Here is a 16,876-nt window from a genome sequence, read left to right on the forward strand (position 1 = left end):
AGTTTTCTTATTTTTCTTCCTCCACTTAGGGCTGGGCAATCGAGATTGAGAGCAGCTTTATGTAACACTTGCTCAAATAACTCGCTCAACAATCACAGCATGACGTGATCTTGCAGAAGCAGTAGATGGTTTTCATTACTTCTGTAGGGTTCATTGAAGTTACTTAAAGATACTAAGTGGAGATAGATCACAATAAAATCAAAATTGTGATCTAAAAGCGAATAATTATTATATGATTTTGTGGCATATTCACATGCAACTCCCATATTACTGTATATCCATGATCACGTGGCTCAGGGAGGGCTGTTGCTACAGAATACAAAGAATAGAAAAACTTAATTGTCTACCATGCACAATAAAATATAAAAAAAAATATAAACACATAGGACATTTGTATATGGCTTGCTCACACATTCACACATAATCACAGAATGAGACAGAAAGTTAAAGTGTGTACATTTTGGGGGACTGTGACTTTGTGTTTTGTAGAGCCACATCACAGCACACCTTATAAGTGTAACTTGAAGCTGTTGTCCTGTTTTTGAGTTGGTGTGAGGTAAATCTAGTGTGGGAGATCTGAGCTACTTTCCAAAGACGTATTGAGCAATATGTCTGTTTTTAGGGCAGCCATCTCATTGTCTGTAGATGTAGACGCTGCGGTGCAGAGTACTGCACAATAAAAAAGGTCACATTTCAAACTGGCTTTGTTTTCACTGACACTAAAAACTAAAAACTGAAAGATCCTCCAATCATATCATTAACACTTGTATTACCCCCAGAGGGACTACGGAAAGGATTTATTAAGGTAAACAAGTTACTTAGTTCTTCATCTTCATGCATTAGTCTTATAAAGTGATTGCTGTGTGTCTGATTGTGTGGATCACACACACACATTTTTAAAAAGAAAAGGATTAAGTATGAGCTTACTTTTAAAATGTAAAAAAAAATTGTATTCATATCATAATACAGTATTTTCTTCATCATCAGATATGATTGTTTTTGGTTGATCATCACAACTATTTATCAACAACATCATGATTCATCATGACCCACTGAAAATGATCCTGTGACCCACTCAGTTTTAGAGAACAGTATAATACTCCATAACTCAAGGGAGCCCCACTTCAATGTTGCATTTTTTAAATAAAATAAGAAGTGACTTGGATAGGCCAATTCTGGTAACTTAAAGTTCCAAGAGTGCAGAATTATGGCCCAACATTTTACACATAGTTAGATTTAAACATCTGTTAAATTGTCTGTGAAAGCAGCGACACAGTTCAAGCTCCAAGAGACACAGAAGGCCAGAAGTTCACCATTTTAGCTCAAGTTTTGTTCAATCAAAAACGCAATTTATTCTCAGCAATTCTTAATGGTTGGTTAATTTTTTGGGGTCTTGTGAATCTGGCAAGGCGAGGTTTACTCCTAAAATACAGGGTGGTCTCAGAGAGATAGGACTTGAAAAGTGACCAACTGGACACACGTTATTTGTAGTTGTGAACCAAGCCGCAAGCCTCTCCCCAGTCTTTTACAAGCTGAGCTCCTACAGATTCTGGAAGCTAGCTCCTCCGCGGCGTTAAAGACTTGGGGTTTTGCAGATCGCATTATGTTTCCTTGCACAGCGGAGGGATCTGCCAGAGAGCAGAAATTCCCTTTTTACTGCTCAGAGCTGGCACATCACATCCACACTGGTTAATGCTGCACTTTGATCTGAAAGCTGCAAAACTGAGCAATTACCGGCATCTAAAGCAAGAGGAGGAGGAGGCCTGTTGTATGAAGGCAAAGCCGACAGAAAACATGCGGGGATTTTAAACAGAGTCACTGATTTCTCCTCAGCAATTTATGTTTTATATGATGGGTTTGATGGATTGGCAAACTCTTTTGATCTCCAAAGTGTTGCAGCAATATTTACTAGCACATTTAATTCACTGCTGGTTTATGCTATGGCAAAAACAAATACAATTCAAATGGCTGCCTTAAGTATTGCACCACGTTGCCAATGTGGAACTCGACGGTAAAAAGCCTAAATCCTTTCAGAATATTTCGTGTTGCCGTGAGGCTTGTGAGAAATGAGGAACCTTGATTGCCAAAAGGAAGTGAGAACCAAAATCAATATTTGTTTCCCTCGCTAATCCAAATGTTGCTAGTTTGAGCTGCGCTTCCAGCAATCGATTTGTTCTTGGGCAAGACATGGACCCCCTGTGTTTATTATTGGATGAGTGCTTGTGGAGTGGGTGAGTGGTGTTGAGATGTAAAGTGCTTTGACTGAATGGTGCGATTTAACTGGAGATATGCCCAAATATTCAAAGGCCCAATATTGTAGTCTTTTTGAACTACCTTCTACATCTTAGCCTTGGTAGCTCCAGTAGTAGTATGGTTTGGACATGGTACAGACAGTAGGCATCATTTTGTCCAATTAATAGTCAGACCGTGGTTAAAGCTGGAATACCCAAGTTATTGTCTTATGGCTGTTGGGAAAAACACTATTACGCTGCTTCACCAGCTGCGAAGGCTTTGCACACGCCAGAAACGTGCATTTAATCAATTCATGTGAAAAAATGAGGATGTTTTGAAGGTATTATGAGAGCAAAAATGAGCTATGCTGCGTCCACACCTTACGCTTTTCGTGCGTCTAAAACGCACCCTAAGCCCCTAGTTGGACGCTTGTGCTTAAAATCGCCTATTATTATTATTATTATTATTATTATTATTATTATTATTATTATTATTATTATTATTATTATTATTAATGCATAATAGGCAACTTGTTTTCACTGGAGCAATCTGAGCTAGCTGTTAGCTGTTAGCTGCTAATAGCACGTTAGCTTCGTGAGAAAACCCCTTGGCTACGACCCATTGTAGATGAAATGTGAGCAATAAACTTCAAAATCAACAAGCCCGGCTCAGTGTGTGATCATCGTTAAACGGTTGCTTTATGTAGATGGTGGTTTAATTGACTTTATTTGTACACATTTCTCATTTTCACGTGATCAGAGCTTTAGCTTGTAGCATTAGCTTTGGGAATGCTCCAGCGTCATCAAGGCCCAAGGCCTTTCCCAGCGCAGATTCAGCCACTTAAATAAGTTTTCTTGTTGCCGCTTTTAATCCTGGGGAAGAAGCGTCAGCCCCACAGGAGGCACTTGACGCGCATTGAAAGCTTTCCACGTGCAAAAAGCTTCAAACCATTTATTTTTAATGCAAACTTGATGCTTTTCGCGCTTTCCAAGCTTTCAACACATTTGGTGTGAACGGACTATAGGGCAGCTTGTAACAGCTTATTGTCAACTAGATCCTCTATTCACAGTTTGAAATCGGGAAAACAAGCTGACTGATACCAGTTTGAAAACAAGGGGCATCTGCCATGTTTATAGCACTTTGGTGAAAACACCAACCTTCATGGATATTGACGCCATGGGGCTTGTCCCTTGTTTTGAGAGTGGAAGATATACTGCACCATGCCAAATTAAAATTCTTTCAACTACATGCAGTATCTATTTCTATTTCTATTGTTTCATCTCTTGCACATACCCGAAGTTGTATTTACTGTCATCCATACAGATCCAAGCAATGTTTATATCTCCCACGCCAAGGCGGTATCTGCCGCTTACCTCATTTTTTGTATGAACAGTGTTAAACATTCGCAGCCACATTCAGTCTACCTTGCACAGATTGATACTGTGAAAGTCACACACACCACTGGAGCGTAACTAAATCTGTGAACCTATTGCAGCCCCCCAGGCTCCCTCATCATGAGCAGAGGATCCCTTCATTGTGTGCCCAAATGTTGCACTGTCATAGGCTGACAGTTTTGTTTGAGCTCGGACCAACTTAAGTGATATAAAAATGCTAATACAATTCTTCATTGACCTTGACATATTTATGAAAAGTTAGTTCACTTTGATGCTGCTGCATTGTTAAATTGTGCTGTGCAGAATAATCCATAATACCGGTACTTGAAATATGGCAAAATACTTCATACTTCAATTCTCTTCATCTTGTCTTAGATAGTATGTTTTTTGGCCATGAGCCACATAACTGCAAATATGCCTTTATTATTTCTAAATAAAAGATGAATGAATGAGTGCAAAAGTTGATGGGGTAAATGAGTAGTAAATTTGCCTCCTGAACCAGACCGGGTTTCTAAGGTGGCTGGAAATGTTGAGCTTCATTCCCTTTCACAGTGAGGTCCGATGACTCACCTGTCCGTGTCATATGCACCCCTGCAGTGAACCAGACGTCCTCTTCGAAACCCTCCCAACTGCCCAACTCTCTGACAACAGGCCCGCGTTTCATAAGCACTATGGATCCACGAGCTGTCAGGCCCTGCTTTCTCCCCTTATCCACGACTACTGGCATATTTTATAGATGCTACGTTTGACAGACCAGTGATGTATGAAGTATGGGCTGCTGGGTAAACTGAGGCTTGGCTCGAGGACGGCGCACACATCAGTCCTCTCCTAAAATGTTAAATGGACAGAGTCTTCAGTTTGGGAGACGTCAGGGAGACAGATGCACCGAGGTGGTGGGAGTAAATGGTGTGGTATGGACATAACTCAGGCTCATATTAAAGGCAATAATGTTTCCTGGCATTGGCTACAGCAGGTGGATACAGGCTGCTGTTTATGTGGACTTTTAAATGCTCTATTAAATATGACCAGATGAAACTTCAAGAGGCATGTTCTTTGCTATTAATATAGACTTCCAAATAGTGTAGTGTTTTAATATGTTATGCAAACGCCATACTCTACTCCCTTTGGGCTGAAATGGAAGATGGTTTTGTTACATTCGCGCATGTTTAAGTCCTTTTTCCATACGCTGGCCCATGTAACGCAGAGATTCTCATTAAGCGTCGCTGAATTTCTGTCTATGCACCATCAAACTTGTCCTGATCCTGTTTGTGTGTCTTTTTAGATTTGTTTTTTAACTTTCCCTCTGGTCACTGGAGCGCGCAGGAAGAAGAAGTGCATGTTATAAAATCCTATTACCGAGAGGTGTTATATTGACACAAACATTATTTTGAGTTATACTACAAAAAAAATACCAAGGTTTCGCTGTCTAAAGTTGTAAAAGCCAGAACAAAGAATGAAGTAGCACCGTTAGTAGAAAAGGTTTATTGTATCCCTATTGTATCATTGAACTCTATTTTTAATGGCACTGGTTGCTTGATGAATGAATTTCCAGTATGCGTAGAAAGCCAGTGTACAAGACTCAGGTCTCCATATCGCAAACCCTAATGACTTTTAGAGTGAAGTAGCCTCCAAAAGTAACCAAACCCTGGCCCATAGTCCACCCACAATCCCTGACAGCAATTGGATAATGTCATTGCAGTCGACCTCCTTGCTGCCCGCTTTCGATTTGAAGCCGAGACCCTATTGGAGCCGATGTGAACCCGAGGCTTAAACCCAGGGGCCAAAACTTTCCAAAAATAGCTCTACTTGTTTTGGGGCTCTCTTTTGCAGCCTTATCTGTCTCGGCCCGGCCCGGCCCGCACCGCATCAGTGGCACAGAGCCTTTTGTCGTCGAATGATTGACGTCTGGTCCATTTGGAGAGTTATTTCTGCCTCAGCGAGCATGCTTTTTCTAAGTCTTACAATGATCTCAACAAACATCACAGGGCTCAGAATGCTTCGTAATTATCTGAACCGGCAAAGTGAATAAAACCCAGGCACTAGAATGACCATTAATGTGGAAATTTGTGCTTTAACATGCTTTTATGAAGTCGTCTTATCTCAGTGTTGTCTTAAAAGATTTTCTATAGCATTGACTACTCCGCCTAAACTGAGTCTTATCTGATGGATTCCGGTGGCACAATTGCACAGAAAACACACTTAACCACAACAAAGCATTGATTCGTTTCAGAGATACAATCTGTGTCTCTGGATGGTCTGAAACAAATCTTTTGAAATGTTACTGGAATGACAATGAGCGCATTTAGCCAATCTGAAAAAATATTGAAAAAGTGCGAAATGAATGGCAGTATTAATATGTTTTAGCTGCATAGCAAGATATATGACCAGGTGTTCTTCAGGGTATTGAGACTGAGATCAAAAGTCAATTATCAAACCTAATAATCTTGTTGTGATTTCACCTAGTGGAGCTTGAGAAAAAACAAACAAACTGTAGGGCCTGTTTTTCCACTAGTAGAGCAACTCTTCTATGATTAAGAACTGCCTTGGTGCTCAAAATTTAAAGCCACTCTCCACTCCAAAAGTCCAACGTCTATAAAAGTAACTCTTCGAGCTCTGACCCATTTGCCTCTCCATTATCTGCTTCAGACATGATTAGGAGTACACGGAGCAGAACCTCCATGATTGAATCACAAAAACGAGCCAAATGAAAGCATTGATTGGCCTTGTGTTGGTGAGTGAGAATAAGCCCAGAGTCCTGTGTGTTAGGCCTGTCTGCAGCGATTGGCTGACGCATCATCTGACGTCCGCACTGAAAACAGCCATTACGTTGCAGTGATGGGACAAGCAGGGAATATGAATTAAATTATGAATCACTCAAAGCTATTTTTAAGACTTTTGATGAGGTTGAAGTTGTTGGACACGGCTTTACAAATACTTCAGAAATGGTACCAGGCACTTTCATCGTGATTACTGCTGTACAATGGCAATCTTTTTGGGGATAAGATAGAACTTTAATGTGATAACAGCGTTGTTTTGTATGTTTTTATTTAGTTAAGATAAGAAAATCTTTATTGTCTATCCCAGTAGAGACAGAAATTCATCTTTGACATGGCTTAAAGCAGTACTAAGTAACTCTTCCCCCTAGAGGCCATAAGCGCAACTGCAGGTGTAGTTGCAAGTTACGATTTTTTAACTTATTAATTGTCTTGGAGAGTAAATAGTACGCTGACAGGAAAGGCCAAGGGAGAGAGGGATATTGTGCATCCAAATTTACAATGGAAATATTTTTTTTCACTCAAACTTGGCGGTAAATACTGTTTAAAGTGACGTTAGCCCGCAGTTAGCTTTGCCCGTTAGCATGTTAGCTTCTTCTTCGTGATTCCATTAGTGTGTATTGCTTGCTCCGGTCCGGTGGCAGTCAAGTTGCAAACATGGTTTTCTGGCCAGAGACACCAGGGGGAGATGAAAGACCCTCCAATCATCCCATAAACACTTATATTACCCCCACAGGGACTACGAAAAGGATTTATTAAGGTAAACACGTTACTTAGTACTGCTTTAAAGGCATTCAAACAATTCACATACAATATGAACACAGAAATAGTAGATATATACAGTAGGAAAAAGTGAGTACACCGTTTGGAATTGCTTACATTTCTGCCTAAATTGTATCATTTTTTTATAGGCCACAACATGTAAACATTCAGATGCGAGATTTATGGGGTTCACTTACTTTTTCCACACTGTACTGTGAATGTTTACAATGTTATGGCCATTTAAAAATGATAAAATGTAAATGTTTGGGTGGTATTAGTTTAAACAGACCCTGTTTACCCATTCTTATTCCCATTTTTGATGAAGATCCGACCACATTTTATGACCAATTTAAGCAGGAATGTGAGACACTCCAAAGCAGTCACATACTTTTTCCTCCCACTGTATTTCAATTTAGTCAGCATTAATATTACTTACTGAAAACTACAACAAAGAATATGGATCAATGAAAGTATCATTTTAAACGCACACACACTGTCCTGACTTAACTCCTCTGTCTCATGGTTGATGGTGCCACAGTGGGACCTCCTTCTCCTATCACTGAGTCCAATGTAAAGAGTCACGGCAGCCATATTGTCTAGCTCTGTCTGAGGCAGAGACCCAACTCAAACGTAACTGTGCAGTTATTTATATTCTTAGAAGAACCCACTGGATGCTATAGCGATTGCTTTTGACATAATCATAATATTTTAAAGCCAATTGGCAGACCACCCAAATGAGTTTTAGTTATTTCCCCACTCCAACTTAAATAATGTCTGATTCTTTTCACCCTATTAGTGATAATGGCACGTAAGGAAGTCCCATCCCAAGTCAAAAGTTAATGCGATTTTTAATGTGTGAAATTATGTTTCTGAACATCTAATTTCAGAGTGACACAACACATTTCTAAGTCATTGTGCCCCGATGCCTTTGAAAACCAAAACAGCTCATTAACTATACCTTTGACTGACAGTGGTGCTACAGCTTGTTAGAAAAACTGAAACATGCTCTTGTAAATTGGCTCTCTTCTTTGAATTTGGTCTTGTCTTGTTGCATAAACATGAGTTGAATTGGGGAGAGCATGTGCAAATTGATATGCAGATGTTGCAGGTAAAGTTTGATGAAAGGGTTGCAATGAGTCTGGAGCTGCTGTCTGAAATTACAGATTGTGCTGGTTAATAGAACTTTTTTTCATCGACCTAAATAATGAGGCTACAAGAAGGTCCCAAGTTCAATATCCGAGCAACGTTGGTCCTTAATGTGGTCAGCTAGCATGCAAAAAAAATGCACAGGATGCTAAAATCATGGATCTCACTCCTGACTGATATATGTACAAAGCAAACTGTCCTGTCCATTAAGTTTTTATTTTAAGTTTGAAATGGGTGTGTTTAATGCACCTGTAGTCCTTTCTCAGTCATATTTGATTATTTTTAACCATATAATTTGCTCAAATAATATGACTTATGACTTGACCCTTTGACCCGGCAAAGCTCTGAGCCCCTCCTGCAAGGCACACTGCTCTAGACCACAACTTTGGGCAGCAGGCTAATGAATCTAAGACAGCCCAGGTCAGGACAGTAGATTGGCGGCACGGCGGTGCAGCTATTTGCACCTCACAGCTAGAAGGTCCCGGGTTCAATCCCCGGGTGGAGGGGGCCTTTCTGTGTAGAGTTTACATGGTCTCCCCGTGCCTGTGTAGGTTTCCTCTGGCTACTCTGGTTTCCCCTACAACTGAAAACATGTGCAATAGGCCAGAATGAATGAGAGTGTGAGTTGTTGTTGGTGGTGTTCATAGAGCAGATGGCGCAAATGTGTTGCCATTCTATCTCAGGGGCAGCTGTGGCTTCCACCAGCAAGCATGCTGTGAATGAACAATGACTACAGTGTTGCGCTTTGAGAAACTTATTATTAGAGATTGTTAACAAATACAGTTTAGGGTAAACGGAACAGTTGACTTTAACATCCATACTCCAGTGTTTCCCATAGTGAGTGTCGGGACCACCTGAGGGGTCACGGGACACTGAAGTGGGGGTCGCAAGATGATTTTGAGACAATATTATCCAAATTTCAGACATTGAATTTGATGTGTTTTAAAAAAAAATTGAAAACAGCATATTTTAGTGAAATGAAGCCAAATATCAAAATACAGTATACAAACTAACATCATTAAACCAGATTTTTAATGTTCAATGCACCTTAAATGATAATAAATGTTAACAACATTTTACAGAAGGGGGTCCTCGAGTTGTTGGTCAAGTGATTTTGGGGGTCGTGGCCTGAAAAGTTTGGGAACTCCTGCTCTAAACACCTAGTTTCTGAAACGCTATACACTGTAATAGGACTATTAAAATATATGTTAAAATATGATATGTTTTTATTGTGCCACCATTGTGCTGTGCTATGATTTACAGCAAATTAGTCTCTCGCACGACTGTTTACTTGTCTCCAGATTAGACTGGAAGAGGAAGCCCCTCATGAACCGGTGGCCTGCTGGGACACAAACTACAGTCTGTAAACACTTAGCAGGAGCTGATAGGATAACCATGTTAATCAATGCCTAATGCTAGCATGAGCGCTTTACAAGCACCCGCTGCAGTCAATGAAGCTTCTTTGCACTTAGAGGCTTGGACTTGTCAATGTGTTACGTGTGTGTGAATATCACCTCTAACTGATGAATAGAATTTAGCTGTATACTACGGATTTGGCAGATTTACATTTAACAGCATGAATTAAGACTCCAGTGCGGTAGTCAATTTATTTTCTACATGATTTTTAGCTTCTGTGGGGCAAAGGTTTCAGCTGCTAGACCAAATCAGAAGTTGTTTGTTGTGATAGGATGGGGTCCTGCAGTCAGATGAACCGCTGAGTATTTCTTCATGGGTTAAACATACAAATTGAATATAATATATATGCCTAATGGTCTATAGGTTATTCAATTAAAAGAACAATTAAATGAATCTAAAGCGTCTCTGTATACTTGTGAATCCTCGTACAATGTCAATATTTCTTCTTACAATAATAATAGCTCAACGTTTTGAAATGACGACATAGTTGCAAGTTTTAGTTAAGTTATTTTCAGTTCAGTGTCTCAGCAAAGTCTCCCTCAGTTCAACTCACACCTGTGTTGCACCTTCTGACACCAATATTGCAATTTCCTCAACCTGCAAAAAACTTACAGCACTGTCAACCTCATACCTCCCCATAACAACACTTTTATCTTCCGCTTAGGAAGTCCAGACGTTATCTTGTGCATTTAAGCTGACACAAGGGAGTGTTCAACCTGCGACCCCTTATTCACTTTTATGACAAAAGCTAGAGATACTCTCCTGCTCTTCTTATCTTGCATAATTCCCACCTCTAAGCTGCATCGGGCTGATCTAAATATCCTCTCTCGCCCGACAAGTCTACAATAAATACAGTAAGTGCACCGTGGTCACCTTCAAATGACACGGCCCCATACATCTCCACCTGACACTTCAGTGATATCATATAATGCAATCTGCCTTCCCCTCCGACCCTGCTCTTTTAGCCTCTGTCTTTTAAATAGCAGTGCCTTCATCCTTCCAGCTTTTTTTCAATTATGTTTATGGGACATTGAGTAGTGCACAAAAAGATGAAACCAGGTCACCACTACAACGAGGGCTAAACCAGGTCTTGCACACCAGAGCTAAACCAAGCTGATGATTGTGCACGGAGCCCTGGTGTTTGGTTTTGTCGTCCCGTAGTTTCCCGGATCGCGGTGCGTCTGGCGTCTCCGTTGCTGCAGGACTGATGTAATTTATGCGCTGTGCCTTGCGAGGGAGGAGAGAGGGAGCGGCGGTGAAGCCGGCCCACTTCGCGCTGAGTGCTCCTCTGGGAGGCAGGTCCAGGCTCACCTCGTTCTGTCTTTCACCATGCACTCTCGCTGTACACACGGCTTTAAAAGACTCATCCGTAATTTGCATGGAAGCGGAATGAGATGAAATGTGTGTAGCGTACTGTAATGTGTATCGGACTAATGTTGAAAGCTCTCTGGTTCATTTATCGTTTATTGTTATCGCAAGTCATCGGATTCGCGCAATCCAACTTTCATTTTGGTTGTTATCATAAAATGTGCAATAAACAATGTTTTTGTCTGGATCAGAGATAGACCGATGTACATTGCTGAAATATCGGGTTGCTTTTTACGCTATCAATTTCCAAAGCTCCAGCATATATCATTTCAGGCCGACTGTTAGACTCAAGGACATTCGTAACAGACATAGTAGATACCTGAAAACCCTTTTTATATTCTATATGTGTGATTACAGCTCAAAGAATGTAATATGTTTGTATTCCATATTACTGTTTCAAAAATGTAGCTGAGTTACACTACTTTGAGTTACTTTTGGCAAAATATAAACTGAACATAGTAGTAGTAGAGCCTTTTCCTTCACTTTCCTCATTCTCTTGTGTTTTGTTTTGAGGACATACACGCGTCTGAAGATCTTATTCACCAGTGGCCAACTTGATTTGTTATGCTGCATTTTATTTTGGGGGGGACGAATATATTCCAGTATTTTGTGTGAGTAATATGTTATATTCCTTAGGTACCGAATAAAGTAATATGTTTTTGTAAATCGTTACTTTTGTAATACGTTACCCATGGCTTCAGATTATTCAAATTGTAGATAGTCTGGAGTTACAAATGTATTAAACAGATACAAAACCAAAGCCAGACAAAAACAAACAAACAAACAAAGCAAACACATTAGCCGTTCTCTATTCTATTCTCTATTCATTCTTTTTGGGTTAATTGCAACTATATTGATCCCTATTTTCAAATTGGAAAACCAAAATCTATACTATTAGGATTCATCATGTGAAAGAAATGCAAGTTGGTCTTTTATTAGTTTGGCATTTCATAATTCACATTTCACTCTGAAATGTCAATGCTTTCAAAGTTTTCCAAAACTGTGTGCGATGAACTGAATGTTCTATCCATTCACACGCAGTACTTCTCTGAAAAATCCCCCAAATCGCTCAGACTTCCTGTGTGTACCTTTGGTTAGATCCATGACTTCTATCTTTGTTCAAAAAATGATATTCTTTGTTGAAGAAAATCCCAGAACTGAAGCTGCGCCTGTCAGCTAGCCAAGGCATCTCATCTGACCTCTCCATCGCTCAGCTCTAGACATCAAATGCTTCAAAAATATGGAAAAGTGTTTTGTTTATTGCCTTTCTCTCCATTCCGTCTCTAACCAGTCAGCTGCTCTTTTGGCAGATCGGACTTATAACCACTCAGCACTAATTCGAGAAACAGGAAACCCATTTGCCTTCGAGTGTGACCGTGTTTGTGTGTGTGTTTTATAGGACTGCACTCCATTTCCATGACGACGGAGCAGGCTGTTGGCGTGGAGATGAGGAGCGCGATGGAGGCTGACACCAGGAGAGCCAATCAGGTGGGACCTCCGCAGCTGTACATCACTCCGCTCAAGCCTCTCCATCAACCGGAGCGACGCTTCCGGCTCTACAGTGTTTAATATGCAAAGAGAACTGCTGCCACGGCGCGGGCTGCCAGCGCGTAGCCTCCAACAGTCCCACTACCCCGGAGATTATAGATACAGCATGTCCCTATCCATGGGTCAAACATAATAACAGTCCTTCAAATGCTAGTGATAACAGGGAAAAGCCATGTGACTGAAACCAATGAATAGCGGCTATTGATTTAGCCCCTCCAGTTATTTAGCAATCTTCTTAGGATTCTTTCAGATAAAAAAAAAAGAAAGTGAATGGTTTAACATTAATATAGACATCATGGACATATCATGATGAAGACACTGGGCCCGATCTTCCGCCTGGCTTTGCTCAAGACGAAGTTGGAATCTTGCGTACAAACAGCAGTGCACCAATGCTTTTGCTTGTAGCCTGAGGGATGTATTGATGGTCAGGCTCTAGCGCCAGTATTAAAGAGTGCAGGGCAAACTCCGCGTGGTCAAAACACCAGCATGTGCGCGACCAAAAGTAGCGGAAAACATTCCAGTCTGGTACGGTCTGTAGGAGGTAAAGCTTGGGGGAGGGACCACTGCTGTACATGACATCACCATAGGGGTCTGTCCAGCGCCTGTCCAGCCACTTACTGCGCCAGGTATGAAAAGGTATGAAGCTGAAGATTGCACATAGTGCGCAAAAGTCTAGGCTACAGTCTGTGCTTAGAAATGCCCCACAAATCGGCCCCATTGTCTTATATTCTATGCCCCTTTACAATAATTAGAAGAAAATTGGATAAATTACCAGCAACGGTGATCCATTCAACAATTTAGATAGAACACAATTTCCAAATCCATCAGATATAACAATTCTCCAATAACATTTTTCCATTCCCTACATCTAAGTAAGTAAGTAAGTGCTTTATTTTTCATTGTACAACCGCACAATTAAATAGTATTCAGGTGTTAGTCCTGAGCCGCTGCAACTGAGCCGCGACGCCACTATTGGCCAACCTGACCAGCATGTTTTTGGAGGTAGAGGAAACCGTAGCACCCGGTAGAAACCTGGCTGGCTGGCCTCGGTGCTCCTCTGAAACGGTGCCCCGCCTCCTGGGTTTGTCCCTGTTTCAGAGCGTGGTGTCCTGCACTGCTCAGCTCCACCTCCTCCTTCATCTTCCTCCTGTGCAGTCTTTCACCATCTTCTGGGAAGAGTGAACGTCCATCAGCCAGAACAATGGGCAATATGCACAGGGACCCCACGTGATTTACGCCTGGACAGTAGCATCGGCACTGTCCTTCCTGTCCCGTATCTTTCACATTCAAAATGATCAGGGTCCCACACAAAGGACAGCGAGTAAAAGTTAAGATGTTACTGGAGCAGGTTAAAAACATTACTTGAGACGTAGCGACTTCACTGTAGGAAAAGTTCATAACGGTGGATGTTTATGTTAACGGCTAACACAAAATAAAAATGAAAACTAGTGCAAAGTTTTGAACGATTCTGCGCAAAAAAGTATCGGCCAGTTAGTAGTTTAAATTTGATTGAGTTTAAATTGATATTATCATTATTCACCACTACTAGCTTGCAAGATAAAAGCTCCTACCGTACGAGCACTGGCGTTATCTTTGGGGCATGATTCACAGTGAACATGTTTTTAACACAAAGCAGTGACTGTCCATCAGTAACTCGTTGTCCTTTTCTCAGTCCTGAGCTATCTCTTCATTTGTTTGGGACTCCTGTTAATTTTGAATGTAAAAGATACGGGACAGGAAGTGCAGCAACGATCTTACTGTCCAGGATGAAATCACATGGGGACATTGTGCATATAGCCCATAGAAGTATGAATGGCTTAAGTGTGAGTCTTGCCTGAATACCTCCTCGTTTGTCCCTTTTTTGTTTCCTGTTGCCGCCTCCACTGTGCTGCATGTGGGAAGGCCTCTTGGTGCCTCTTCAGTTTTTCAGAAAAAGACATTTGTAGGTGTCAAACGTCTTTAGCTCATACGCTAGCTGTTTGTTTACTTTTAAAAAGCTGCTTTCTTCAGGACCATTAAGGACTCTTTACAGTAAAAAAAATCCACCAATCACCACAAAAACATGGCAAAGACGTGCAAAAGCACCCAGCAAAACAATGTGGAGCACAGAAACCACAAATGCAGCTGTACCAAGAGAGAAGGAGGTACACAAAAGGCTTTAGGGGCACTTGAGACATGTTTTCAGTATCACAAAACATTCCAAAAGATTCCCAAATTAAGAGTATTGTTAATCTGTCTATCTTGCCCTAAAGCACTGTCTAAAAGTTTTTCTCCCATGGATCAAAAAAAAGTTATTTGTGTGTTTGGCTCAGACACTACTAATATAAATCGCTCAGAGCCAACATTTTATTAGAGCTGCCTTTATTAGCCGAAGGCAGTGTAGTTGCTTGTTGGTGTTAAATATTATTTTTAATTGGACAGGTACCAGAAGATCACATAGATCTGGATGACAACTCAGAGAAGACCCCGAGCAAAGCATCAAAGTCTCCTCAGAAAACCTCCAAGAGGCCCAAGACCGTCCCTGTCAAAGTCACTCTGCTGGATGGATCGGACTACGACACTGGAGTCGAGGTACGGGATATACAGCCTTTGTTATTGCAGACTCATACACACTGGGTGAAATAGCAAAACTGATTGTGAAGTTTGTAAGATGATTTTCAGATCCACGTTACAAAAAATGACCTGGGAGAAAATTGGTTTCCTAAATGGGAGCAGAGCTGATAAAAGAGTTTCTATAATTACGACTCCATTGTGTCTTAGTAACAGTTTGTAAAGTCTTTTAAAAGTCAGAAAAATCGACGGAAAACCAACTTACAAAGCTGAGTTACAAAAAGTGAAAAATGATGGCGACAAATAACTATGCGAGAAAAAAAAACAAAAAAAACTTGAAAAGCTGTCTATTAATCACAGGCTACGGCTTTTTCTTGTGATTTTGTGATGTACTAATTAGTGCCCTGCCCGTGATCCGCAGCCTTTCTCCACAGAGAAACTTTGTAGATGGGCGGCGAGTTCGCTTGTAGTTGGACGTGTTGACACTGCTCACGATCCTCCACTGGCAGCTGTTACCATGGTACTGTCCCCCCATCTTCAAACGCTAATTAGTTTGGAAGAAAAATAAAATAATGAAAGGAAACCGTGTCCAAAATTAAACCAATAATGTCAAAGCCCAACAAAGAATGAGTCTCTGTTTAGAGACTCAGCTTCACCCAAATCGTAAAGCTTTTCGACTGGAGCTTACATGTCATAGAAGGGGCGTGGCCTCGCCGAGGGTGAAAACAGAATCTTTTGGGAAACACAATTTTCACTCTTTTTAGCTATTTTCTGGCTAAATATAAACTTATTCATCACATACAAATAAAGTCAAGTCTGAATCGGGTCCATTTGGATGTTTATTCACAGCCAATTGTTCAGCAGAAGTGAAAAAACGGCAGTCATAGCTAGTGTTAGCATTAGCGCGATGTTAGCATTCTCCGTTATTTATACATTTATGAGCTGTTGAACCACTTTGCTCCTCTCCATGTCTTTGTTTATTTATTTAGTAGAAAACTATATTCATAATTCAGCATTGGTTAAAGTAGTTTTTGAATAAATAGAGAAACTTTAGATTTTTCTCCAAATTGTTTTCCCCCTTAACTGTTTTCAAACATGACCATTCATATATGGGAGATTCCAGAGATGTCGTCTGTAGAGTAACGCCTCATTTGAAAGCTAAGACCTACAAAACAGAGCTAAGATTTGCCTTTTGTTGTATTTTTGGTGCTTTTTTGTCGCCTGTTTTGTTGCCTGTTTTGCTCTGTTGGTCGAGTTTTTGTTGCTTTCTTGGCGCTTTTTTGTCCCCTGTTTTGTTGCTCTTTTGATCCTTTTTTTATGCCGCGTTTTCATCCTCAGTACGTCTCATTTTATGTTGCTATTTTGGTGTTTTCTTTTCAAGAAAATGTGTGAGGTTAAGAGGTTAAACCAAAAACTATTAGTGCTTTTTTATCAGGCTGTATGAAGTTGTTCTTTTCTTTTTTGCTGGATGATAAAAATAGCACAGTTTTCCTTTGCAAAATCAGGTCATTATTGAATAGCAACTCAATAAAACACCAGTTTTGCTCTAAAAAAAAAACCCAAAATCTTATGCAGATTTGTGGCCTGGAGGTGTAAAGCCCATGAATAATACCCAGATTACACAGGTTTTTTTTTCTCTCGGTAAAACTCCTCTCCTTTTCCCGCCATCAGCATTTGCACAATTAC

General features: G+C 40.6%; 1 protein-coding gene across 3 annotated transcripts in view; it reads left to right on the forward strand.

Moving 5' to 3' along the window:
* Nucleotides 1-16,876, forward strand: part of LOC306964538 (band 4.1-like protein 1) — a 67,875-nt gene that overhangs the window by 11,790 nt on the left and 39,209 nt on the right. For all 3 annotated transcript variants that reach the window (XM_079558584.1, XM_079558585.1, XM_079558586.1), the window contains exons 2-3: nucleotides 12,492-12,580; nucleotides 15,062-15,211. In XM_079558584.1, coding sequence (XP_079414710.1) covers nucleotides 12,509-12,580; nucleotides 15,062-15,211 — 222 coding nt within the window. In that variant the 5' untranslated portion in view covers nucleotides 12,492-12,508. The remainder of the gene's footprint in view (nucleotides 1-12,491; nucleotides 12,581-15,061; nucleotides 15,212-16,876) is intronic.

The sequence above is a fragment of the Gobius niger genome, assembly GCF_951799975.1.
Source record: "Gobius niger genome assembly, chromosome: 6".
Taxonomy (NCBI): domain Eukaryota; kingdom Metazoa; phylum Chordata; class Actinopteri; order Gobiiformes; family Gobiidae; genus Gobius; species Gobius niger.